General features: G+C 46.0%; 5 protein-coding genes across 5 annotated transcripts, besides 12 other annotated features; 3 read left to right on the forward strand and 2 right to left on the reverse strand.

Annotated features, from left to right (window-relative positions):
• The first annotated feature begins 487 nt into the window (after positions 1 to 487).
• Positions 488 to 522: a microsatellite.
• A 771-nt stretch (positions 523 to 1,293) lies between these two features.
• PVX_079890 (DNA replication licensing factor MCM3, putative) lies at positions 1,294 to 4,522 on the forward strand (the record flags this gene model as incomplete). Its single annotated transcript, XM_001613636.1, has 2 exons — positions 1,294 to 4,065; positions 4,186 to 4,522. The coding sequence occupies 2 exons, from the start codon at positions 1,294 to 1,296 to the stop codon at positions 4,327 to 4,329; spliced, it is 2,916 nt and encodes a 971-aa protein (XP_001613686.1). The 3' UTR covers positions 4,330 to 4,522.
• On the reverse strand, positions 4,512 to 6,025 carry PVX_079895 (transmembrane protein, putative; the record flags this gene model as incomplete). The annotated part of the gene is made up of 4 exons (XM_001613637.1): positions 4,512 to 4,983; positions 5,132 to 5,373; positions 5,492 to 5,634; positions 5,826 to 6,025. The coding sequence occupies 4 exons, from the start codon at positions 6,023 to 6,025 to the stop codon at positions 4,840 to 4,842; spliced, it is 729 nt and encodes a 242-aa protein (XP_001613687.1). The 3' UTR covers positions 4,512 to 4,839.
• Positions 4,514 to 4,545: a microsatellite.
• A 1,215-nt stretch (positions 6,026 to 7,240) lies between the features above and the next one.
• PVX_079900 (hypothetical protein, conserved) lies at positions 7,241 to 8,778 on the forward strand (the record flags this gene model as incomplete). Its single annotated transcript, XM_001613638.1, has 1 exon — positions 7,241 to 8,778. Exon 1 carries the CDS (start codon positions 7,933 to 7,935, stop codon positions 8,776 to 8,778), a length of 846 nt encoding a protein of 281 aa, XP_001613688.1. The 5' UTR covers positions 7,241 to 7,932.
• Positions 8,252 to 8,306: a microsatellite.
• Positions 8,550 to 8,572: a microsatellite.
• Positions 8,574 to 8,599: a microsatellite.
• A 1,368-nt stretch (positions 8,779 to 10,146) lies between the features above and the next one.
• PVX_079905 (hypothetical protein, conserved) lies at positions 10,147 to 12,555 on the forward strand (the record flags this gene model as incomplete). The annotated part of the gene is made up of 1 exon (XM_001613639.1): positions 10,147 to 12,555. The coding sequence occupies one exon, from the start codon at positions 10,147 to 10,149 to the stop codon at positions 12,235 to 12,237; it is 2,091 nt and encodes a 696-aa protein (XP_001613689.1). The 3' UTR covers positions 12,238 to 12,555.
• A 553-nt stretch (positions 12,556 to 13,108) lies between these two features.
• Positions 13,109 to 13,132: a microsatellite.
• A 733-nt stretch (positions 13,133 to 13,865) lies between these two features.
• Positions 13,866 to 23,942, reverse strand: PVX_079910 (hypothetical protein, conserved; the record flags this gene model as incomplete). The annotated part of the gene is made up of 1 exon (XM_001613640.1): positions 13,866 to 23,942. One exon carries the CDS (start codon positions 23,940 to 23,942, stop codon positions 13,866 to 13,868), a length of 10,077 nt encoding a protein of 3,358 aa, XP_001613690.1.
• Positions 15,553 to 15,574: a microsatellite.
• Positions 17,276 to 17,313: a microsatellite.
• Positions 23,461 to 23,629: a microsatellite.
• Positions 23,772 to 23,866: a microsatellite.
• A 351-nt stretch (positions 23,943 to 24,293) lies between the features above and the next one.
• Positions 24,294 to 24,334: a microsatellite.
• Positions 24,335 to 24,633: 299 nt separating this feature from the next.
• Positions 24,634 to 24,656: a microsatellite.
• The last annotated feature ends 321 nt before the right edge of the window (positions 24,657 to 24,977 follow it).

Raw genomic sequence — 24,977 nt, forward strand, 5'->3', positions numbered from 1 at the left:
GAGCACTCCCTCAGAGCAGTTCATCCCATGTAAAATTAGAACAGCCTTTTAAAAATGACAGGAAAAGGAAGGAAGCAGTTGAAAGGGTGACAAAAAAAATTGACAAACTGCGCCCTCTTTCCCGCCCCTCTCCAGTGCAATCGCGAAACAGTTATGCGTAACGGGATTGATTACCAGTTGGAGGAAAAATTTCGCGTAACCTTCTAACCGCTCAGGCAGAACTTGAACGTTTAATTCGTATCATCCCATCAGTTTGTGGAAATACATTCCCCTTAAAGGAAATTCCTCTCTCCATCCATCATGTAAATAAAAATAATCTAGAGAAAGCACGCACCTGCGGAAAGCACATTCGTACGTATGCCTACACGTATGCACGCTTGTGCATACACATATGTACATCTCCCCTCGTAACGCGGTCAAGCAAGACAAGCTGTGCCTTTTGAACTTCCCTTCTTCGCGAATTAATTTTTTTTTTTTAAGACATTCCTTTTTGCGAATTCAAAAAGGGTCATTTTTTATTTCCTTTCGCGTGGCTTCCACTGGTAACTCCGACTGGTGACTTCCATTGTGCGGCTTCCACTGGTAACTTCCATTGCATCGCCCTTCTTCGACCTCTTTCTCGTTTTCTCGTTTTCTCGTTTTTTCATTTTCTCGCTTTTTCGCTTTTTTTCTTCTTCTTTTTCTTCTTTTTTTTTTTTTTTTCCCGCAAGCTGGCACAAACTGTGACGAACGCAAAATATATTTTCATACACATCGAACGTGCTTCGACATTCGCAACGACAAATGTACAAGCGCACAGCGTGTAAAATGCGATATACGTTGTGTTAATTTCTGGCGATCGTCACAATTCTCCATTTTGCGTACACTGGTTTATTTTATTGCTGCAATTTCCCCCCCATTTGCTAAGCATTAGAAAAACGTGTTGAATGTACATTTAAATGCGCTTACACATGTGAACATATCACCTTTGGGTGACTAGAAAAATGTTAATTTTTTTCTTCCCCCCTTTTGCTTCCTCGTGACTTACGCATGTACAAGTCACTTTTGCGTAAAGAGCTAAGCGCAGTCAGGAGGAATCACCTTCGGGAGAAAAGCATCCTGTGGGAGTCACGAGGAATCACCTTCGAGGGAAAAGCATCCTGTGGCGCCACTCAGCAGAAACTGGCCCCCACGCGAATGCACACATAATTATTTATTTTCCACTCGCTACCCACGTGCGCACCCCCCCTGGGATATTACCCCCACCCACAAACTCGCCTTCCCCACTGAATAACCCCCCCCTTCTGGCGCACCATGGATCAAATGAGCCTAGAAAACAACAGCACGCCGATGGCAAGGTCGGACTACCGAACGATGAACTCTGAGCTGAACTACACGCTGATGGACTCGTCCATAAACCACTCGTCAATTCTGGACAGCTCGATGCGAATTGAAAAAGACAACAAGGAGAGAAGATTGCAAAAGTTGAATGAAAATATCATAAGCGAATACGAATCTGGTAGGCAAAGTGTAGTTTTCACACAGCAGAAGTATAAGCAGCTGCTGGATGGGTTCCTCCTCTTCGTTCAGACGAACAAATACATCCACCAGAAAATCACAGAATTGAGAGCAGAAGCAACAGACGAATATAACAGAATGCAAAATAAAAACATCCCAAATATAATCATCCACCAACGGTTGATTTGCAACATCAATAACTTTCAAACGGGAAATGAAGAATTTGAATTACTGGCCAGGTGTTTAATAAAGGAACCCTATTTGGCTCTTCCAGCGTACCAGGCAGCTATCAAAGAGTTGTGGAAGTCGCAGGATAGCAAAATAGATATCGATGCACCTAAAATTGGAATTTGCGGATGGCTAGGTAGACACCATGTGACGCCAAGAGGATTGCAAAGCTCGATGATTAACAAGTTAGTGGCAGTTGAAGGAGTGGTAAACAAATGTTCCACTGTCCAACCGAAACTAGTCCAGTCAGTGTACATAGGAGAAGCAGTACATGACATCAATGCAGATATTCGCAGCGATGAAAAAACGGTCCATTTGAGACCCCATTATGATATTACCGATTTTGATAAAACAGCGAAAGATTCGGGAAGACCACCTGTTTCAGATCCTGAAGGGAAAATTATGCATAGACACGAAATAGGATTATGCAAATATAAAAATCACCAAAAATTTGTCATTCAAGAAACTCCGGAAGATGCTCCAACAGGACAGATGCCCAGATGGGTGGAAGTAATCGTGGAAGACGATTTATGTGATATTGTCAAGTGTGGAGATAGGGTCAGAGTTTGGGGAGTCTATCGAGCTAGCTGTGGACAAGCCAACAGCACCAACAGTGGGTTAGGAAGATCCTTTCTAATTGCAAACAATGTGCTGGTCAAAAATAAAGAAACGTATGATACCAATTTGTTCATATCAGAAGCGGACAAAAAAAATTTCCACGCGTTTGCAAAGAAGGAGAATACTATTGATGTGTTGGGCTACTCCTTCGCCCCATCCATATGTGGTCAAGACATTGTAAAAAAAGGAATTGTGTTAATGTTAGCAGGTGGGACAGAGCGCGCATTGCCATCTCATCACATCAGAGGGGATATACACATTATGCTGGTTGGAGACCCAAGTTGTGGCAAATCGCAGCTGTTACGCTACGTCATGAGTATCATGCCAGGAACAGTTTCAGCCACAGGGCGCGGATCATCAGGTGTTGGACTAACAGCTGCTATCGTCACAGATCAAGACACAGGCGAGAGAGTGGTCGAAGGAGGTGCCATGGTCATGGGAGACAGAAGAGTCGTATGCATTGACGAATTTGATAAAATGCAACACACAGATAGGGTAGCAATTCACGAAGTTATGGAGCAACAAACTGTGACCGTTGCGAAGGCAGGTATTCATACCACACTGAACGCAAGGTGCACCGTATTAGCAGCTGCCAATCCGCTGTACGGATGCTGGAATGATACACTCGATATGGGTCAGCAGCTGCAATTTGAGCCATCCCTACTGTCCCGTTTTGACCTCATCTTTCTAGTAAGAGACAGTGCAACTGAGAAAGACGATGAGCGAATTGCCGATTCGGTTCTTCGCAATGTCACAGAAAAGGCAAAACCAATGATGAGCGAAAATAGAAATAATTATAAAAATTTTGTCATTCAAGCGGATAGCTACGATATTAACCCTAAGGCACAACACATTAGCGTCTACAACGAGAGGGAAGTAAACAAAAACAGTGAAAACCCTCAAGAAAATGAAGAGTACGAAACGCCTATCTTTGCCAACAGAGATGAAATGATCTATTATGATAAGAACGGAATTGAACATGAAATTTTAACTGTCCCATTTTTTAAAAAATATTTGCATTATGTGAAAAATATTTTCTACCACGAAAAGCAGAGAACTGACGGATGGAAACCATACCCAGAGGTCAGTGACGAAGCATGTGAAGTGATCACCGAGTTGTATGCAGATTTGAGAGAAAAGGCAGCCAAGTATTCACATAACAAAATCATCCAGGGGGTTACTCCCAGAACGTTGGAAGCTATCATTCGAATCGCTTCATCACATGCTAAACTGAAACTGAACAGATACGTCACAAGTGTGGATGTCAATTATGCTAAGAAGCTTCTAATGTACACCCTCTTTGGGGAGGAAATTATCGACCTCGAGGAGGAAGAGCAGGACGATGCCGATGAGGAAGAGGAAGAAGCATTTGGAGAGCAGGGCGATGCTTATGATGATGACGAGGAGGACGAACAGGAAGACGACGACGATGATGATGACGATGAGGAAGTTAGTAAACTTTTCAAGAAGGGCAACAAATCGACTAAGAAAAAAACAACAAAGAAGAGAAAGGGACAAAAGAATGAAACCGCAAATAAAAAGAAAAAGAGAAAAGGTGCTGCCCAAGATAACGACGGAGAAACGTTTATGATAGACGATGCGCAGAAGCCGAGCGATAAGTCATCACCCCTGGACGTTAAAGAAGTGGAGCGCCTCATCGTGGAAAACGTCACTTTGAACGACCCCGGAGATGGCCTACGGGACGAGGAGCTCTTGGACTTGGTACGCGAACTAGCGGCGCATTTTAGCGGCGATGTGCGCAGTTATGCACACACGTATGGGCACAGTTATGTATAAACTCATGCACACACTTATGCACACTTACCGCTGCCCCCTTCGCAGATCATCCTTGGGAACAAGCACAAAATGCCCCAACTGGCAAAGCTGGACATCGGCACACTGCGCAAAATTATCAACTCGCTGAACGAAATGGACGGGGCGCCAATTTACTACGTGAAGAAGGACAAAATTGTGTACAAGTGTTGAGCCCCCCCCACTTTACTTCATTTTGCGAGTTTCTCCCTTTTTTTGGAAGCGTCATTATGGCAGCCCCTGGCACTTTGCACATCACATTTCTCGCTTCACCTTTTTCGCTTCCCACTTTAAAGATACTGCAAGGGGCCCTTTCCTTCGCCCCGTATTCACCCCAGTTGTCTTTACGGAAGACTCCCCCCTTTTTAAAAATTGTTAAATGGGCACACACCTACGTTTATGTTATGTGCGCAAGTTTTTTTTTTAATACAAAAAATTTTACATTCTTTTTTTTAACGTTTTTACGAAGCTTCGAAATTTGCAACGTGTAGTGGCCAAATGGAAAAGGGGCACTCGCGTCGAAAATTAAAAACATAGAAAATGCCCCAAAAGTGAGAAAAAATTGCACAGAAAAAAGTGCGTGTAGAAATACGCGTCAATTTTTCGCACCAAAAAGGCACTGCCAAAAATAGTCGAGCGCGGAAAAAGTCCGCTGCACATTCGACGGCGCGCCTAACTCAATCGCTACATCAATTTTTGGGCCCTAAAATAATTTTTCAAATGCACAATGGAGTAGACGGTGATGGCCACGAGTATTATAATTTCGAGTATGTAGCAGTAGAACATCTTGTTGTGGACCGATTTGTTGTGTTCGTACAGGTTGGTCGCCTACAGAGGGGGGGTCACGCGGGCATAAATATGTACATGTGTACAAATGGAAGTATGCACGTACATGTACGTACTTGCGTAGTGAAAGCCGCTGCTATCAGATGAGGACGGCTTCCCACGGGGCTGCGATGTGAATGCCCTCCCTTACCATTTGCTTCTGATATATCTGCTGCAACTTCATGGAGGTGAACTTCTTCTTCAAATTCAGCAAAATGGATAGCGTCTCACTTAATTCGGATTTTTTGGCCACGTTTTCGATATCCACATCTGACCCTCCTACCTCTATGGATAGGCTCCATTTGATGGCCGTGCTTTTAAACCAGTTGGACGACGGGCAAGAGATGCAAATATAATACAGCCCATTCTTTTTCGTCAGGTAGGAGACTTTTCCTGCGGGGTTTTATCCGTAAGGTGAAGGCAGGTGTATAGTGCGAACGGGCATTTCTACGCAGTATGCCTCATCGTGTATATGTCCACGCCATGGAGCAACGGGGCGAACTGACTTTACCTTTACTAATTGCAGACGTGTCGTGGGAGTACACCACTCTTCCCTGCTGGTCCTTTATATTGATATGGCACTTCAGTTCTGCAATGAGAAAAAAAGGGAGGTATTTCTTTTTTAAACGTAGCGCTTCGATACGCGTGGAAGCGCTTTAACGGGGAAAGGGGCGCCCAGACAAATACGCCTTTACACGAGTTGGCCGCTGCCCAAATGGGCGAACACCCAAATGGACAAACACCCAACTGTTCGGTGCGGTCCTCCAAATGAAGCTTGCGCAGAGGGGGGAAGTCTACACACAGTCATGCAACCCCCCACCCCTCTCGGCCATTTCCATCTCCACTTGTGTGCAAAAGCATCCTTGCCTTTTAATCCAAAATTGTCATAGGACGACGTGATGACGACATTGCTCGCGACGCTCTCTACGAAGCATTTATCGACTCCCTCCTTCACGTAAAAGTACGCCGCCTGTACGCACGTATAGCTCAGCAGCAGCAACAGCAGCAGCGGCAGGTATAAACTTATTTTTGTTCCTTTCACCATTTCGTTAAGAGGTGTGAATAAAAGGTACCATAATTTGTTCTCCTTTTTTTCTCCTTTTTTTCTCCTTTTTTTTCTCCTTTTTTTCTCACTTTTTGTTTAAAGCGCTAAATAATCTGCCTTACGATGGACAATTCTGTAAAGTTAAACGATTTGGCTCATGTAGCAAAAAAAAAAAAAAAAAAATGGGGGGAAAAATAACTCACCGTACATAATATATTTTCATTTAAAAATATTTCTGTCGAGATTGCTCCGTTTGTGCTTCCTTTTAGCTAATTCGAATTATTGCGGTGGTCAGAATGGCAAACTCGCTATCATTTATTTTGCTTCTGCCGAGCGGGTTGCACTGGCGACGTGTATGCACAGGTTGGCGGACTTGTAACCCCCCACCGATACAAATGCATACGTGCATACATTTATGTGTGTGTATACTACTATGTGTACACTTTAACACACGAACAGACGGAAACACTTCCACATGCTCATGTACACAGGCCAGGCTCCTCACCTCAAGGCGGGGAATGCAGAATGCCTGCTTAACCCGCGCACGCAAATATGCACATGGCTATGCATACACCACCACTTCTCTCAGCAGTTGTGTAGCCTGCCAACGTGGCTAAAGGGGAACAAACCAAAACGCACGCGGAATGACAGTGATGCGGAGAACTGCCAATCAAACGGACAAGCGAACAGGTGAACCTGGCAGACGCTCACACAAACGCGGAGGTCAACCCTCTACTGCTGCTAATTCACCCGTCAACTGAATTGCATTTTTTCCTCACCTCTCTGATGAAGAAACTGCAACAATTCGTTCTTCGCAAAGTTTGCAGTTCTGGGCAGCAAAAAAAAAAAAAAAAAAAAAAAAAAACGAATTAGCAAAGTCAAATATATAAAAACAAAAACGCACTCTTCTCATTTTTAAGTGCATCAAAATGTGCAGCAGTGCAGGGGCATACGCCAACGTATGCACGATTGGTTAGCCGCACGCAATCGTTGCTTATCCCAACTTCGCGCCGATTAACGTGTTCGAAAAGGGGAAAGCAAAAGGAAAGCGCGGCGTACGCAAAGGGAACTGTCCTTAACCGCCAGCATAAAATGAATGTGGGTTAAGTGCAAAAAAAAAAACAAAAAACAAAAAAACATACCATATAATACATGCCATACCAAATCGATCAGAACTACTGACAGCACAGCACAGTTCAACTCCATCACCATTTCGACGCACCCGCGTGTTCCCCCTAACCCATTTAAACAGTCCTTCCGTTTGCCCACATACCAAACGTGCTGAGCCGTTTGTGGGATAATTGACTCCCCTTCTTGGCATGTTCATGGGGGGAAGCCAAATTGGGCCACCCAGCAAAAGGCGTGAAATTCGCCACGGTGAATAACGTGCTGAAAAAGGACCAGCAAAAAAGGTGAAGTTACTACTTTATGTGTTATCCCAAACGTTGGTATGTACGCCCGTTTATTCAACCACGTGGGATATTCTCCCCTCCAAAAAAAAAGCAGCCCATCCTGCACAAGTATGTAAATGGCTCATTTGCCACTTCAGACGAACGGAAAGGAAAACCTTGTCGGGAGATAACTCAATCATTCTTATAGACCCCTCCGTAAAGTGCGTAACAAACATTTGATTAAAAAGACGAGCCGAAACAGTTTCGTTATCCCCGTGGTGCTATCAGATAAGGGCACACATTGCGCTGTTCAAAGTTGCCTATCTGAAGACATCCCCAAAGGTGCGCACAATTGTATACGTACATATGCAGTTATTCCCTCTCCCCCCTGTAAGGACTCCTCTTCAGTTGCACCCTGCGAATCGGGTAGAATATGCTCCACTTGGTTAACCCTTACGTATGTGAGTTTTTACCCTAGTCCGTTCCGCCCAATCGCACTGCACAAGGTCAGCAAAAATGAGCTTCAAAAATTACTGCCCATGTGTTTACCCGCAAGAGCGGAACATAAGCGGGCTGGACTACCGCTTCGACATGAAAAAAAAGTTGGTGAAATTCAGGCGCCGTGTTTTTAGAAGGCTCCGTGTAAAGAGCCTAAAAGCGGATTTAAGCAAAATAGAAAGTAGAAAAAGCTTGCTAAGTAATTATCACCATAAAGGGAAAAAAAAATGGTACATGAATTTCCAGCCCTTGGGAAATGTAGCTATAGAGCAGTATTGGAAATATGATAAAGTTACCCTGAAGGATATCCTAGGGTCGAGCATCAACACATCAAATGATAATTACAACACGGGTTTGCGAAAGAGTAAAAGGTATCTTAAGCGCATTGCAAAACGTATACTAAGGGGAAACCCTCATGAGAGTTTAATACAAAATGCATTCAAATGGGCAACGTATGATTATAACTCTGATGAAGGCTCAGCAAATTCGAACAATAATAATTTGGGTTCCTCCCTACTGAGCTTAAGTACCCTTGCCATAAAAGATTCGGAGAAATTACTCAAATGGAAATTAAAATATTCCGATAATTTAATCAAATTTAAGAAGTTAAAAGCACAAGAGGCTGAAAAGAACTCCTCGACAATTCGTTCGACCACCTTGGCCAAGAAGAAAAAGAAGTCCAAAAGGTCCAAGTCCAGTAGGGATCATAGGGAGCATAAGGACCATAGGGATCACAAGGATCATAGGGATCACAAGGATCATAGGGAACATAAGGATCAGAAGGATCATAAAAGTGATATCGCTTCAGGTAACTATAAAATTGTATTAAAAAGTTTTAACAAGGGGGGTAAAAAGGGTCAATAAATTGTGGTTCCATCAGGAATGGAGAGTTTTACATACGCTGGTGTGTAGCACCATGTTATATTTTCTTATGCACTTTTTTTGTCCGCTTGATCTCTCCCCCTTTTTTTTTTCTTTCTTTCCTGCTTCTGTTCTGGAGCACTCACGGGTGTGCATATGCCTCATCACACATGGGTGCACGCTTAGCCGCGCCCCCACTGCTACAACCCAAATGGGGAGTGCCCCCCCAGTGTGAATATACTGTGCGCGGGTTACCCTACTTGTGCACACTTTAACGTAAAACAAACAAAAAAGGGGACTTTCAAAAGGGAAGGCATTTTCTTGCAACATTTTGAAACACTATTGCAACACTTTTGCAACACATTTTTTAACTTTTTTTTTGTGCAAATGTTGGAACAGCCCGGGGACATACGTTTAAACGCGTGAAGGCGGAGGTCATCCTTACGTTCCTCATTAAACGATCTAAAAGTGAAAACCTCAATGGGGAATAACCTCTTATTTTTTCCTCCCCCCTTTTTTTTTACATTCTCGGCGAATGGAGTTGTACGCGCCTCGAAATTTTAACGTATGGATAAAAGCCCCATTGTGTGCATACCGCTCCCGAATTATTATTTAATATTTGCAAAAGGGATGCGCAAAAAAACGCACGTGTCAACCTAAACAGATTCGTTCGTGTGCACTTAAGCAGAGGCACTCCCAGTGTGGCTTTCTTCAAAATAATTCTCGTCTCGTTTGGCCACTGCAGCACTGCAACACTGCAAACACATTCTTATTTTGCGCGTCATTTGGGGGAAAAAATAGCCAAATTGCTGTTCTGTTATGCTTTTTTTTTTTTTTTCTCTTTTTTTTTTTCAACATTTTTTCGTTCATAATATACCCAAGCTTTCCCCCCCCTTGGGTGACCTTTTTCGACACTCTTAAAAGGGGAGAGGGAGAAAGAGGCGCGCGCCTGCCGCATGGTTCTCAAAGGAATGACAAAGAGTCGTAAGCGCGTACAGTACAAGTGTTTGCGCACGCACAAGTGTTTTCGCACGTACAAGTGCTTGCATACGTGCATATTTTTACGCTTCTGTTTGCGCAGAGCGGCTGGAAGAAAGCGACGAAGTGACGAAACGGACGACGCGGCGAAACACACAACCATCTCCTACCATGTTCCTTCTCACCCCCGCATGGCTCCCCCCTCACCCAACAAAAACCAAGTGAACAAACCAACGAGGGAGGCGAAGTGAACAGGCAGGCGGAAAGGGCTAGCCAAAAGAGCAGGGCGAAAAAAAGGGGCAACCCGAACAGGCGGAAGCGCAAACAAAGGCGAACAAGTTGAAAAGAGAACTCCACCAATACGACCCACGGCAAAAAAAAAAAACGTATATCATGCCAAGACCTATTTACGTGCTTCTCATCGATTGCTTCCTTGGCCTATCAATCACGTACACCTTCCTATTTGAGCATGTGAGGGGTCAAAAAAAAACAATTACCTTCGACAAAGATTTCCACAAAAATAAAATCCACGTGAAAAACAGAAAGAAGTATCTGTTTGTGTGCACACGTTCGTCCACAAAGGGAAAGAGGGTATCTTCAAAAGGATTCATTTTGAAGCACCACAAGGTGAACCACCTACCAAGCCAAGCACCCAACCAAGGCGTTGCCCTGTTGGGAGCAAGCCGCAAGTCCTTCCCGGCATTAAACAAATTTAAAATATTCAGCAACGACATTCGAAAGGACAATGCTCCAAATGATGGGGAAGATGGAGGAGAAAATGAGCGGCATAATGAGCGGCATAATGAGCGGCATAATGAGCGGCAGAATGAGCGGCAGAATGGACAAAATTTGATGAGTGAAAAAAACGACAAGTGGAAAAAGTATTATGAGGATAAGAGGAAGAAAGAAATATTGAAAGATTTAGATAGTACTGTGCGGAAAAGGGGGAAACGGGCGGTGGGCGGTAATCCTGGGGGGGGAGACGACGCTGCGGGTGGAGGGGTGGCTGGCCGAGATGGCGCCAAGGAGGAGGCGGGGGCCCATCCCACAGGGGAAGAAGATGGTAAAAGTGGAGAAGCGGGAGAAAATCCCGACGATTATGACGGTTATGACGAATATGACGAAGATGAAGACGATAACGACGATAACGACGATAACGACGATGAGGAGGACGACGAAGGCTACGGCTACGGCTACGACTCGTACGACGCCGACGACGCCCATGCACACCGCGGCGCACAGGACAAAAGGGACGCCCACCTGGATTACCCCTACGAGCAGGGCGAAGCGCAAGGGGAAAACCTCTTCTTCGCGAATAGTAGAAACGAAAATGCACATGGGAAATTTTACGACGATAGAAAGAACGGATCCGCCTCCAACCCCCCCTCAATAAACGAAAGCATAAATAATATCTTCTCATCGAAAAGAACGACGAAAGATTTCCCCCTATTTTTCCCCCTGAACAATAATAAACCCTTCGAAAATAGCAACAATAAATATTTTGACAAAATTTGCAGTATCCCCCCAAATGAACTGATTAACCGATTTTTTGAAAACACATCCGAAAGGGTTAAAGAAGCCGTAAAAAATATCATTTTTAACATCATTGGAAATATTCAAAAATATACCATCGAAACGTCCATTTTGATTACCTACGACAAAATTTACAACTTCCTCCTGCAAATCATCCTCACGGGGTACATGATAAAGAACGCCGATTATCGGCTGAGCCTTAATGAGTCCCTGTACGACGAAAATGGCATTATGAGCAGGAAGGAGGACGACTTCTTCAATTTGAAAAAATCCTTTTACGGCTTATTTTCTGATGCCCACAAGAGAAGTGGAGAGGAGACGCTCAACGCAAGTGAGTTAAGTGACCCGAAAAATGGCAGTCCCCATGTAACGAGCCAAGACGGGGAAGACATGCATAACAGCCCCAACCCTGATGAGAAACCCCTAACCAGTAGTAACTTGCAGAATCACCTAAACAATGATGAGGCCCCTGATCAAGATGGCAACCCGTATAGTTATGAAGAAGAGGGCCACCAATTACCGCCCACAAGCGCATCCTACACAAACGGCAAAGCTACCGAAGGTGATAACTTCCCAATAATTAACACAAAAAATTATATTATATTTTTAAGAAAAAAAATTAAGTCTTTAGAAATGCAATTAAAAAAATTAAAAGAAAATAAAACCATTTTAAACGACGATTTACTTTCCTACATAAAGTCACTGACAGACGTGCAGCTACGTTCACTGACAGATAACATTGGACCACTGGTCCTCGATGCAACAAAGAAAATTGTCGAGTTGGTAATACAGGGCATGACATTGAACATTAATAAGAACTCGTCCAATGAATTAATTTATGTAAGTGGCTCTGTGCTCACTTACATCTGCTTCTGGCAGCTGATAATCGGGTACACTCTCAGGGAGATGGAAATTCGCGATGAACTCTCCGATTATCTCAAGGGCAACTAGCCGCCTGCCGGGGGCGAAAGCGCGCGCACAGATGTACATACGTATCTGTGCGTGTACATTTGTACATACGTATCCGTGCGTGCATGTACACTCCCCTATCGGTGAAGTGGGGGGGAGTTCCCACATCTGGCGCATCTGCGTGCTCTCGGGGGGGCTCCGCTCCGTGAAGGCTCTCCTTTTGTATGCACTCTTGGCAGCTGACTCCTTGTCTCGCACCATGTGACACTTCCCCATTCGTGCCCCTTGTCGTGCTTGTGTGCTTCTTCACCTTGGCCCGTTGCGGGTGGGGGAAGCCCCTCTGCATGCGCTGGCTGGTATGGAGCCATTTTTGTCACTTCTTTTTTTTAATAAAAAAAATAACCATTCGAAAATACTGAACAGGAATTAGCATCCGATTCGCTTGGGCAACTCCAGGCACTTTCCCTGCAAAAGAGCATCTTCACCATGTGTAGATATGCTCCAGGTTAAGGCCCCAAAAAATATAATTTGGCGCGGGACAATCAGCTGCTGTTTTTGCTTAGCGGTTATGAATCTTCCCCGTCCATTATACGTCACAAGAATGATCACACTGGGGAATAAGCACGTTAACATGCGGTGATAATTTCTTCAGTCCTTTCCAGCGGGCCATTCAATTCTTTTTGAGGGTAAAAAATTGTCCTTCTTGATGGAAGACGATCAACTTGAGTGACCTGTTGCTCCTCTTGTAGGGGCACTTGTTTATATGCGCCATAAAAAGGAAAGCGTTTTTTTTTTTTTATCGCAAAGGTGTACGCTTGTTATAGGGAGAGGGCGTCCGTATTGCTTCCGCCTTGAAGGGGAAGTTGTGCCGTTATATATTCATCTACAATACAGGCTTCTTTGCTTCTGTGACTAGGTATGAAATAGCCAAACGGAATTTGAAAGGCTCGGTAAATATAGGCACTTTTTCAGGACTGCAAAAATGGTCTTCCAGTCTCAATCTGGGAATAGCAGGCCAGGCCACTTCGTTCGCCATGTGGGCGTAGATCTGTTCATCGATCTATGCATCGATCTAAGCAGCCATATGTGCAGCCATATGCGCTTCGATCTTTGCTTCGATCTTTGCAGCGATATGTCCACCGATCTGTTCACCGACCTGTGCATCGACCTGTGCATCGATCTATGCTGACATATGTGCAGCCATATGCGCATCGATCTTTGCACCGTCTTTGCACCGTCTTTGTAGCGTCCTTGCAGCGATCGTGGGGAGTCCTACTGGACGGCCTTGCCCGCTGTGCCTTTGAAGGGGCGCACTCTGATCAGTCCTGCGTACTTCTGAATATGTGGCTTTTTCCAGACACGAGTGACATTCATAGAATGCTCATTCCGCAAAAATAGTGCCACCCTCCCTCCCTTTCTTAGCTAAGTGCACACCGCTTCTTTCCGTCTGTATGCCACTGTGCAGTGTGTGGGCAAATGTGCCATTTTGATTCTTCCGTTTGGGCTCCTCCTATTGGATAACTGATGATGGCAGTTATGCCGCTGTGCAGTTAAGCAGCTGTGTGATTATCCATCCGTGCAGCCACTTTCTTTTTGACTTTCCCTGTGGAATAGCCATTCGTGTGGGCGCAGACGCGCCTATAACTTTGATTGGGGCGGGTGCCCTCTTCTCATTTTTTCTGATACTTGGCCTTGCCAAATATTCTATCCTTGCTCAAGTTGCAGTTTCTTCTACTGTATGGATGTTTGTGTGCCGTTGGTTTGCTTCCTTTCGCCCTGCGTGGTCGCTTGGCTGCTTCCGCCGTGACTTCGGGCTGGCCAGCTTCTTTATCCTGAGCAGGCGCAGAAATATGAGTGTTCTGGGTTGAGGGGGCCTTGTTAACAGCTTCAACAGCGGGTGTAACTTCGTCTGCCTCTTCCTCCTTTTCGTTGCTCATTGGCTCTTTAACTGCACTTTCTGCAGTCCCCTTTTGTATAGACGCCTTCTTATTGGCAATGTTCCTCTTCCTCATGCGGATTCTATCCACGCTTAAGTTAAAATGTCCCACATGCTTTTTGCGTACAATCGAATCCTTGGTTGCCCTCCTGGGGCATGTTACTTTTACGTTTTGCGCCTCTCCATTTTTGGCACACGTTTCATCCGCGGGGGGGGCAGCCTTTTGTGCGCTATTATCTTCTTTACCATTCGCCGAAATGTTCGTGTTGCACACCGTGCCGTTTTCCTTACGCTCGTTGCTTTCCTTTCTTTCCTCACTTTCGTTGCTTTCCTCTCTCTCGTCGGATTCACCGCTAACCCCATTTGCGGCTTTTGAAAGCTCGACTTCTATTCCTTTACACGTTTCCCTTTTTTTGAAGATGAGCCAGTCGCTACAATCCTCAAGCGCGCCTGCCATTTTGCTGTGGAACCTTTTACAGCGCACTGACTTTTCAGAGGACTCAGTCGCAGATGTTTTGCCGTCACATTTTGTTCGCTGGAGGTAGCACTGGATTTGTACCGAGACCTTTGGTTCTTCCGCAGCTTCGGCTGCTTCCTCGACGTTGGCTTCTTCCGCGGCTTCGGCTGCTTCCTCCACCTTGGCTTCTTCCTCAGCCTTGGCTGCTTCTTCAACGTTGGCTGCTTCCTCCACCTTGGCTTCTTCCTCCACTTTGGCTACTTCCTCCACCTTGGCTGCTTCCTCCACCTTGGCTGCTTCCTCCACTTTGGCTGCTTCGTCCTCAGTAGCTGGCTTTTGCACCAATTTCCGTCTGACCTTTCTGGCAGATGGAGATACCTCGTCCGAACCACTGCTGCTGCTTTCTTGTGGTGTCTCTGCTTCTCCTTCCATGGTTCTTTTTTTCCTATTCTTAGTGCCTGCTTCCTTATTCCCCTTGGTTTTTGCTACGATAGCGGCAGTAGCATCTGGCACTACCTTGGCTTCTTCAGCCAGCACCTCTTCCTTTGCCTTCTTTTCCTTCATTTCCGCATGAGCCGCGACCTCTTCTTTTGCCAATGCAGCAGGCTTTTCCATGATGGACAGCTTAGCTTCTTTCGGCGCTTCTGCCTCGATGGACAATACAGCTGCCTGTTCTTTTCTTGCCTTTCGTTCCTTCTTTGCCGCAAGTTCTGCCACAGCCTCTTTTGCCAATAAGGCCAATTTTTCCTTTCTTGCCTTTCGTTCCTTCCTGTTTGCAAGTTCTTCCACAGCCTCTCTTGCCAGTACTGCTAACTGTGCCTCTCTTGCCAGTACTGCTAACTGTGCCTCTCTTGCCAATAGGGCCAATTTTTCCTTTCTTGCCTTTCGTTCCTTCTTTGCCGCAAGTTCTTCCACAGCCTCTCTTGCCAGTACTGCTAACTGTGCCTTTCTTGCCAATAGAGCTTCCTGTTCCTTTCTTGCCTTCCTTGCCTTCCTTTCCGCAAGTGCTTCCACAGCTTCTCTTGCCAATAGGGCCAACTTTTCCTTTTGTCCTTTCACAGACTCTCCCTCCAATGCATCTACCGCCGCCTGCTCTTCTTCCACAGGCTCTCCCTCCAATGCATCCTCCGCCGCCTGCTTTTCTTCCACGTCTATCCTATCACATATGGATAGGGACTCCGTGGTGTTAAGGCTCTCTTGCAAAATTTCCCCGTCCATATTATTCAACCTGCTGGCACTGCTGTCGTGGGGTCGGCTCTCGTTGGCGAAATGGAAAAATCCTCTTGAGAGTGGCCAACTGTTTACATTACTCTCGTGGCCATTTTCTTCTTTTTGGCTGTTACACATATCCTCATCGGGAAAAGAGTGACTGTCTAGGTTACCCTGGTTGGATTCTACATGAAGTGGTGCATCTTCAATGTTATTGTTGCTTTCGCTAACTCCTCTTGATAATGTCCAAGTGTTCGTGTTTTCCGTGATGCCTCTTTCTTGGTCTACGTTGTTGAGCTTATCGCCACTGCTAAGAATTCCATGGCTAAGTCCTAGTGGTCTTGAGGTGTTGTCCACATGGCTATCATGCAATTGGGTGAGCCCCAAGGGGTTAGATGGAAGATCCACGAGGCTTCTGTTAATAGCGCTAAATCCAAAGTCCTTCGATGGGTTTTCCTGACTGTTATTGCCAAAGGAGTTATATCCCAAGGGTTTCCATGGGAGATCCATATGGCTACTGTTAAGAGCGCTAAATCCAAGGTCTTTCGATGGGTTCTCCTGGTTGCTGTTGCCATAGGAGTTAAGTCCCAGTGGCCTTGATAGGCTATCCACATGGCTTCTGTTAAGAGCGCTAAATCCTAAGTCCTTCGATGGGTTTTCCTGGCTGTTGTTGCCATAGGAGTTAAGTCCCAGTGGCCTTGATAGGCTATCCACATGGCTTCTGTTAAGAGCGCTAAATCCTAAGTCCTTCGATGGGTTTTCCTGGCTGTTGTTGCCAAAGGAGTTGAATCCCAAGGGTTTAGATGGGAGATCCATGTGGCTGCTGGTAAGGGAGCTAAATCCTAAGTCCTTCGATGGGTTTTCTTGGCTATTAGTGCCAAAGGAGTTAAGTCCCAGGGGTTTCCATGGGCGATCCATATGGCTACTGCTAAGAGCGCTAAGTCCCAAGGGTTTTGATGGGAGGTCTAGGCTATTATTTACATAGGAGTTAAGTCCCAATGGTTTTGATGGGTTTTCCTGGCTGTTGTTGCCAAAGGAGTTGAATCCCAAGGGGGTAGATGGGATATCCACATGGCTTCTGTTAAGAGCGTTAAATCCTAAGTCCTTCGATTGGTTTTCCTGGTTGTTATTGCCAAAGGAGTTAAGTCCGAATGGCTTGGATGGATTGTCCAGGCTGTTATCGCCAAGGGAGTTAGATCCCAAGGGTTTTGATGGGAAATCCAGGCTGTTATTTCCATAGGAGTTAAGTCCCAGTGATTTTGACGGGAGGTCCACGTGGCTTCTGTTAAGAGCGTTAAATCCAAGGTCTTTCGATGGGAAATCCTGGCTGTTATTGCCATAGGAGTTAAGTCCCAGAGTCCTTGATGGGAGGTTCACCTGGTTACTGTTAAGAGAGCTAAATCCCAAGTCCTTCGATGGGTTTTCCTGGTTGTTGTTGCCATAGGAGTTAAGTCTCAATAATTTTGAGGGATTCTCCACGTGGCTACTGTTAAGGGAGTTAAATCCCAGTGATTTTGATGGGAGATCCACGAGGCTTCTGTTAAGGGAGCTAAATCCCAAGTCCTTCGAGGGGTTCTCCTGGCTGTTGTTGCCATAGGAGCTAAGTCCGAATGGCTTTGATGGGTTGTCCAGGCTGTTATTGCCAAAGGAGTTAACTCCAAGTGGTCTTGATAGGCTGTCCAATTGGCTTCTGTTAAGAGTGCTAAATCCCAGTGATTTTGATGGGAGGTCCATATGGCCACTGTTAAGGGAGCTAAATCCCAAGTCCTTCGATGGGTTCTCCTGGCTGTTGCTGCCAAGGGAGTTAAATCCCAGTGATTTTGATGGGAGGTCCACGAGGCTTCTGTTAAGGGAGCTAAATCCCAAGTCCTTCGATGGGTTCTCCTGGCTGTTGTTGCCATAGGAGCTAAGTCCGAATGGCTTTGATGAGTTCTCCTGGCTGTTGCTGCCAAGGGAGTTAAGTCCCAAGGGTTTTGAGGGGCTCTCCACTCGGCTACTGATGAGGGGGCTAAATCCCAACAACCTTGATAGGTTGTCCAGGTTGTTATTGCCAGGGGGGGTAGATCCCATTTGTTTTGATGGGAGGTCCACGAGGCTTCTGTTAAGAGCGCTAAATCCCAGTGGTTTTGATGGGAGGTCCATGTGGCCACTGCTGAAGGAGCTTACCCCCGGTGGTCTCGATAAGCCGCCCATATGGCTGCTGTTCATTTGGGTAAATCCCAATGGCTTGGAAAAATTGTCCGCCATATTCCCCTGCACAATGTTATCATCCTGCTTGGAGGGATTAGCGAGATGGAAAAGGTTTTGACTCTTCTCCTGCACCTCGCCCTTGAAAAACGCATTCTCACTTTTAGCTTCTTCCCATGTGCCTGTGCGGCTATTGAACACGCACTGATTCTGCGTTGTCTCGCTCTTAAACAGTTTGTCTCTGGGGTTGTTGTCTCCAGAGTCCAGAGTACAGATGCCCCTTCTGTTCTGCTTAAATGCGGATAGCTCCTGCCTGCACAAATCATAATTCCTTGGGATAAATGCCAATGCGTTTGGTACACCTGCATTATTTTGATTGTTAATGCTGTATCCATTGTTTATGGCATTACCCAAAGTGAAGCTCTTTTTTATATTGTGGTCCCTTTCTCCATTCATTGCTCCACCATGATCGTAATTTCCGAATGAGCTTCCCAGGGTTCTCTTCAGATTCGTGTCTGCAGTTGGTGCCTGGGCGAGGGCGAAGAAGCTTAACCCGTTTTGCCTACCTTCGGATGATCCATTATTTGGACACATATCTTCACTTTTGGCACTTTCCATGGTCCTTTGCGCCATGGAAGTTTCGCGGCTCTGTGAAAATGTATCCTGTTTATGGGCGGAGAATCCCCAGTTTTGGGCAGCAGCCATGGGCGTGAGGGGTAAGAAGGCTGAGCCATTACCGACAACCGCCGCATGTGCGGAGGGAAAGAAGGCCGAGTTACGCTCGACAACCGCCGCAGGTGCTGAGGGTAAGAAGGCCGAGCTATTCCCAACCGCAGCAGGTATGGGAGATAACAAGACCAAATTACGCTCAACAACCGCCGCAGGCGTGGAGGATAACAAAGCTGAGCCACTACCGACAGCCGCCGCAGGTGTGGAGGGTAAAAAGGCCGAGCTATTCCCAACCGCAGCAGGTATGGGAGATAACGCGGCCGAATTACGCTCGACAACCGCAGCAGGTGTGGTGGATGGCAAAGCTGAGCCACTACCGACAACCGCAGCAGGCGTGGTGGATAGTAACGCCGAGTTACGCTCGACATCCCCCGTGGGTTCCTGCTTGACAACCGGCAAGGGGTGCTCTCCAATATAACCGCCCTCACGGTGACTGATTTGGACCCCTCCTTGTATGTGTCCTGCACCATCCTGTGGGGCACTTGCCTCTGGTGCGGATGCATTCATGCACGGACAGGGTTCATACTTGATCGCTCCTTTCTCCGCCGATACGTTCGCCGCATCATTGGAGGTGTGTGGTACGGGCTCTACCGCGTGTGGCTCAGTCGCTGGGCAACTATGTGGGGAGCAGTTGCTCGCAGCTTGGCCCTCACCACTGGTGATGTCCCCTTTCTGCACATCATCCACAACGGATGAGTCATTCGTTCCTTCGTTTTTGTCCCCAGCCTCGTGGCTCGCTTCGACCTTGGCTTCTTCCCCTGTGATAGTTTCAGCGCCATCTGCTGCAGCGCAGTCGCACTCCTCCTCCTCATCATCGTCGAAGAGCAGATTTTCCAGGTCGTTAATGCTGAGCCAGGCGGGAGGGTCCTTCGAGTAAACCAGCATGACGATTCGGCTGAGCTGGTCCACTATACCATTCGAGGGAACCGTTTTGTACACCACCAGACAGATTTCACTGAATATATCGTTAACCCTCTCCACAGGAATGCCCCTCATCTTTTTAAACCCAATACATAACTGGTCGTAGAAAATCCGCGTGTACTTGTAAATGAAGTACGTATTACGTAGAGAGTCCATATCTTCAAATATATGCGGCTTGAATCGCCCGTCTTCTATACACTCCTTGTACCTGAACATGGAGTCCCTCACCATTCTGCGGAGCAAAATGAACTCTTCCCCATGTTCATACTTTTGAAACAGCTGGCAGGGTAACTCCTGGGGCAGTTGCCACACTTGCACTTGGCTAATAAAAAATCTGGAAAAAATGTGAAGCCAGTAACGTACAAATCTGTAGCTGTAGCACAAATGCGATTCATAGGTCCTAATAATTCGGTCCATTTTATAATCGTAAAAATCGATTATGTGACGACCCTTAAAAATGATCTCCCTAAGCTCCGAAAAATGTTCATCAATTTTTTTAAGGCCTACAATATACGGATGATCTTCTGCATAAATATCATCTGACTCCTTAGTACACGTTCTATACATCTCCCTGTACTCCTTAATTTTGCTTTTCATGTCATCACATTTGACATCTGCTATGGCATTTCTAATGGAGCACATAATACGCAGGACGCTCGTCCTGTATATCTTTATAATCTCCTTAAAGGAGCGGAACTGCATCTCCCCGTCAACCTTCTCACACTCAGTCTCTAGGTAATCATCCCTAAACTGCTCACGAATTGGATTCAGTGGCAACTTGTGGAAAAAGCGAGAGACTGCTTTACACCTAGAGAAACGATACTCGGGGTAAATCCCATGGATCCTTTTTGCATAATAATAACGGGTTGAATAATGTGAAGAAAATCTGTCATTCTTTTCCAAGCAGGAAAGAATCTCTAATACAATTTTTTCTGTATAATTTAGGACAGTTGAAACTTCCTTCCATTTTTTGCCCGCTTCCTTGTCTGCATACTTTTTATATATCCTCTTACGCACTTCCGTTGGGCGATTGATGTACATGCTTTTCATGCTCTTAAGTTTTGTATCCTCTGGCATTTGGCCTACATCTGGAAGGGTGTAGTATGCTCTATTGTACATGCCGTTTACAACATCCGCGTTTGCTTCTTCGTATACTGGCACCAAGACCTTTTTCCTGTGCTCAGTCTCTTGTTCCAAATCGCTATCTTCATACACCATGGTGCTGTCGTCATTGTCGCTCACATCTGAGCACGTTTCGTCGCTCGAGAGGCCTTTCTCCTCCGCGTTGGCCCCCCCTTTTATGTCGCCCTTGGCCTCGTCCGCATGCGTGTTGCTGTCCGAGTCGGCGCCATCGCTGGGCCCGCCAAGAGCGGCAGGGATAATCTCAGCAGCGACCTCCTCTGCAGCGACCTCCTCTGCAGCGACCACCTCTGCAGCGATCACCTCTGAAGCTACCACCTCTGGAGCTACCTCCTCTGCGACCACCTCCCGCACAATTGCGAAGGAGCCCAAATCGACACCGTCGAATAGCCCGCAAGGCGTGTACGCGCCGCTGCAGCTCTGCATCTTCCACGGGGGAATCGTAAATGAGCTGCTTCCCGCGCTTTCCGCGCTTTCCGCGCTTTTCGCGGGATCCTCCTGTACGCCACTCTGCTCATTCGTGACATCGCTACTGCGCTGTAGAAAATGGGCAGTTTCGTCCTCGGGGACTTCCCTTTTGAAGTCCTCCTCCTTCTTTAAGTCATCCTCCCTCTTTAAGTCATCCTCCCCTGCTAAGTCACCGCTCTCGGTCGCAATGTCCGCGTCCCCGGGTAGCTTTGGGGAAGATGCTGGCGCAGTGTCCCCCCCTTTGAAGCTATCCTCCTCTTTAAGTTCTTCTCCCCCCTGGAGGTCGTCCTCCCTCTTGAAGTTGTCCTCCCTTTTGAGGCTCTCCTCCTCTCTCTTCACACCCTCGCTGCACGCGTTCCCCTTAAAACCATTGCGCACATCGTTCCTTTCCATTTCCCCTTCATTTTTTGAGGGCAAATCCTCCTCTTCTCCCTGCGTAGGTCCTTCCCCACACAGCATATACGCACTGTCACCTACAGCATCTTCCCTTTTTAGGCTGTCCTCACAAGGAACCGCCTGAGAACTCCACAACAGAATGCTGCGAGAGAGGTCCTCGGGCAGCTCTAACTGTTGGTCTATTTCCTCACTCTCCTCTTCGATTATATTTTCCACCTGTAACCTTTCTTCTTCGGGCTGTTCATCTTCACTTGACGAACTTTCGTCACCGAAGAGACGTTGGTCATCCGAAGATGAGCTCCCCTCATCTGAAGAAGAGCTTCCCCCACTTGAATAACCACCCCCTCCGGCGTTATCATTTCCCTGTCCGTTTCCACCTTCCTTTCCGCCTCCATCTCCGTTTCCATTCCCATTTCCTCTTACACACTGTTTTTCAATAGAACACCTGTTCCTGTATCTCCACCCACGTGCATACTCAGATTGGACTCTTTGCTCAATTTCGCAGGGAACTCCGACATCCTCCAGATTTATTTTCATACACCTGGGGTAAAATGGTCCCTTCATTATTTCCTCACAATTATCCCTTTCTTCCTTCAGTCCATCTCTTCCCATTGTGATCCTATAAAAAGATTTTCTCTTCCTAATGAGTCCCCTTTCAAAATTATATTCAATTTCCACGTTGCAAAAAAGCTTATACAAGTCGTACTTCTGGCCATTAACATACTGAAAAGTAAAAGAGCATGACGCCTGGCCGATGTTTCTCACCGCGCAGTACTGTGTACTCCAAGCACAATGAAAGAATCCCCTTGAACTGGGCAAACAGAGGGCGCTACTTACTCCATCATTGGGAACAGCCAGCAACTGAGCCGAATGATTTCTGGAGGGCAAAGCAGGCCTTCTGAAAAGTGCCAAAAGGGTCCTCAAGTTGTGCTCTGTGACATCGGTACAGACAAGGGCGAAAATTTCCTCCGCGCGTTTAGCAGACTCGTTGAAGAGCTGCCTAACGCCGCTCAAGTCATACTCGGCAGCAGTGCTCATCAGCGTGGTGCCAACCTTTTTAAACGCTTTTTCAGACTCGATGAAGAGCTGTCTGACGCCGCTCAAGTCACACTCAGAAACAGTGCTCATCAATCTGGTGTTAATATTTTTTTCTGTTTTTGAAGACTCGATGAAGAGCTGTCTAACGCCGCTCAATTCATACTCGGCAGCAGTGCTCATCAGCGTGCTGCCAATCATTTTGGACGCTTTTGAAGACTCATTGAAGAGCTTCCTAACGCCGCTCAAATCATACTCCGCCGCACCCCTGAGGAACGGCTTGCCACTCTCCACCGTGCAGTCAGCAGAGCCTTCCGACGGCAACTCGACGAGTTCCCCTGCACCGGGGGAAGCAGTTACATACCGCTGAGTAACTTGGTCCAACGCGTGCTCTATAAAGCTCATCAGATCCTCTACACACTCCATTTCGTCCTCCGAACTATACCTCAGCGAATCCTGGGAGCTTTCCGCATAGTCCACTGGACCTTCGTTGAACAGTTTCCTAAATCGCATAAATTTATCTTCAATTTTGTTTTTCATAAATTTTACGCGACATATAAATTTCTCCTTTTCATCAATGAACAACTCCTTTACACCTTCTAAGAGGTGCTCTTCGGAATATGCCAAGGACGGATTCGTACTCTCCATAGAATAGGCCGTACTATTTGTCCACGACAGATCCAAACAGGAAAGTGAATCCTCAGAATGACCATCTGCAGATTTGCTTTCACTCTCTGCCTCATCCTCTGAACTATTAAAATGCATAATTACTACACTTTCTAATTCATGATTGGGGTCATCCATCACCGAGGTAATGGAGTAATCCCTAAAAGGAACCGGCTCAGAATCAATGAGAGCATCCTTTTGCTCATTCTCAACCCAGTCTGACTCGCTACAGGAGGAATCATCTGGGTGGAAGCGCATGTGAACACCACAGTTTTCAGTCACAACCTTTAGATCTTCCTTTAGCTCGACATCGAATGCCTTTCCTATAAGGGCATCTCTCGCTGCACCTTCCTTCATGAATTCAAATATGCACGCCATTGCGGCTTCCCGCGCGATCCTTATGACGATATCTCTGGTTTCTTCCGAGATGTCTCCTGAGATATCTGCTGCCATTTTTTCCGCGTTGTCTGCTGCGATTTTTGCCGCGTTGTTTGCCGCGTTATCTGCCGCGTTGTTGGCCGCTTTCTCTGCCGCCTTTTGGCCAGCACACAACTTTTTAATAAGAGCCCACACGTTCAGCAAGCTGAAGAGGGAGAAGAACATAGAGATCATTCTCCCCATCTTGCGCACGTCGGGACAAAAGGAAAAAAGAAAAAACAGAAAACTATACAGCTTCAGCAGTATGTAGCTTATGCACATGTTGTCCAGTGGTTCCAACTTTTGCGGCGCACAAACCACAGGTGGTTGTTCGCTTGGGCTTTTGGATGCCAGCTGACGGATCGCAGGAAGGACAATCTTCCCTTTACGAGTCGATGTGCTGGGCACGTAAAAGATATTAAGGGGATTCCCAAAAATCTCTTCGTACCAGCTACATGAATCTCGTGCGATTTCGCAATCACAAGTGGAAGGAAAACACATGGACATCTCACTATGCATGTTGACAGACTTACTATTTGAATTACACACTGTGTAATAGTTGTGTATTTTAGTAATTCATTCGAACGTAGAATACTTAATGATTTACAACTGTGTGTATTTCATATTTTTTGAGACATATAAGGTCTCTCTCTGGCAAGCCGCTACACAAAAGGGGCTAACACCTCTAATGGGCAAGATGCTTGTGTAGGCACAGGCATGTACACTTGTACGTATGTGTGTAATACACAAATGTGAAGTAAAGGCATGTGGATTCTCCTCACTTAACACGTGCAAAAGTGCAAACGCGAAAGGGGAAAAAAGCAAGAGCCACTGTTAGATACGTTAGGAAGTAACTTACAGGGGGGCAGCTACACAAAGGTCATAAAAATAAAATAAAAAATAATCATATACAACAGAATAGTTAAACTTATATATGATTGACAATAAAAAATGTACTTGAGAAAAAAAAAGAGTAAAAAATAGTAATAATGAGTAATAATGCGTAAAAATGAGGGGCGCATTTGCTATGTAATCATGACCAATGAATGGCACACATGAGAGCATACATACAAATTTGCTTCCAAAAAAAAGGGAGCATTATACACTAGGTAAGGTATACCTGTATGTGATTAACAGTAGTGTACGTACTATGAAGCACGTTATAAAATATACGCGAAGGTAAATATCTTCCACAGGGAAGGTTTTATTTTAGTTATTTTT

Source organism: Plasmodium vivax, chromosome 10, assembly GCF_000002415.2.
Source record: "Plasmodium vivax chromosome 10, whole genome shotgun sequence".
Classification (NCBI taxonomy): domain Eukaryota; phylum Apicomplexa; class Aconoidasida; order Haemosporida; family Plasmodiidae; genus Plasmodium; species Plasmodium vivax.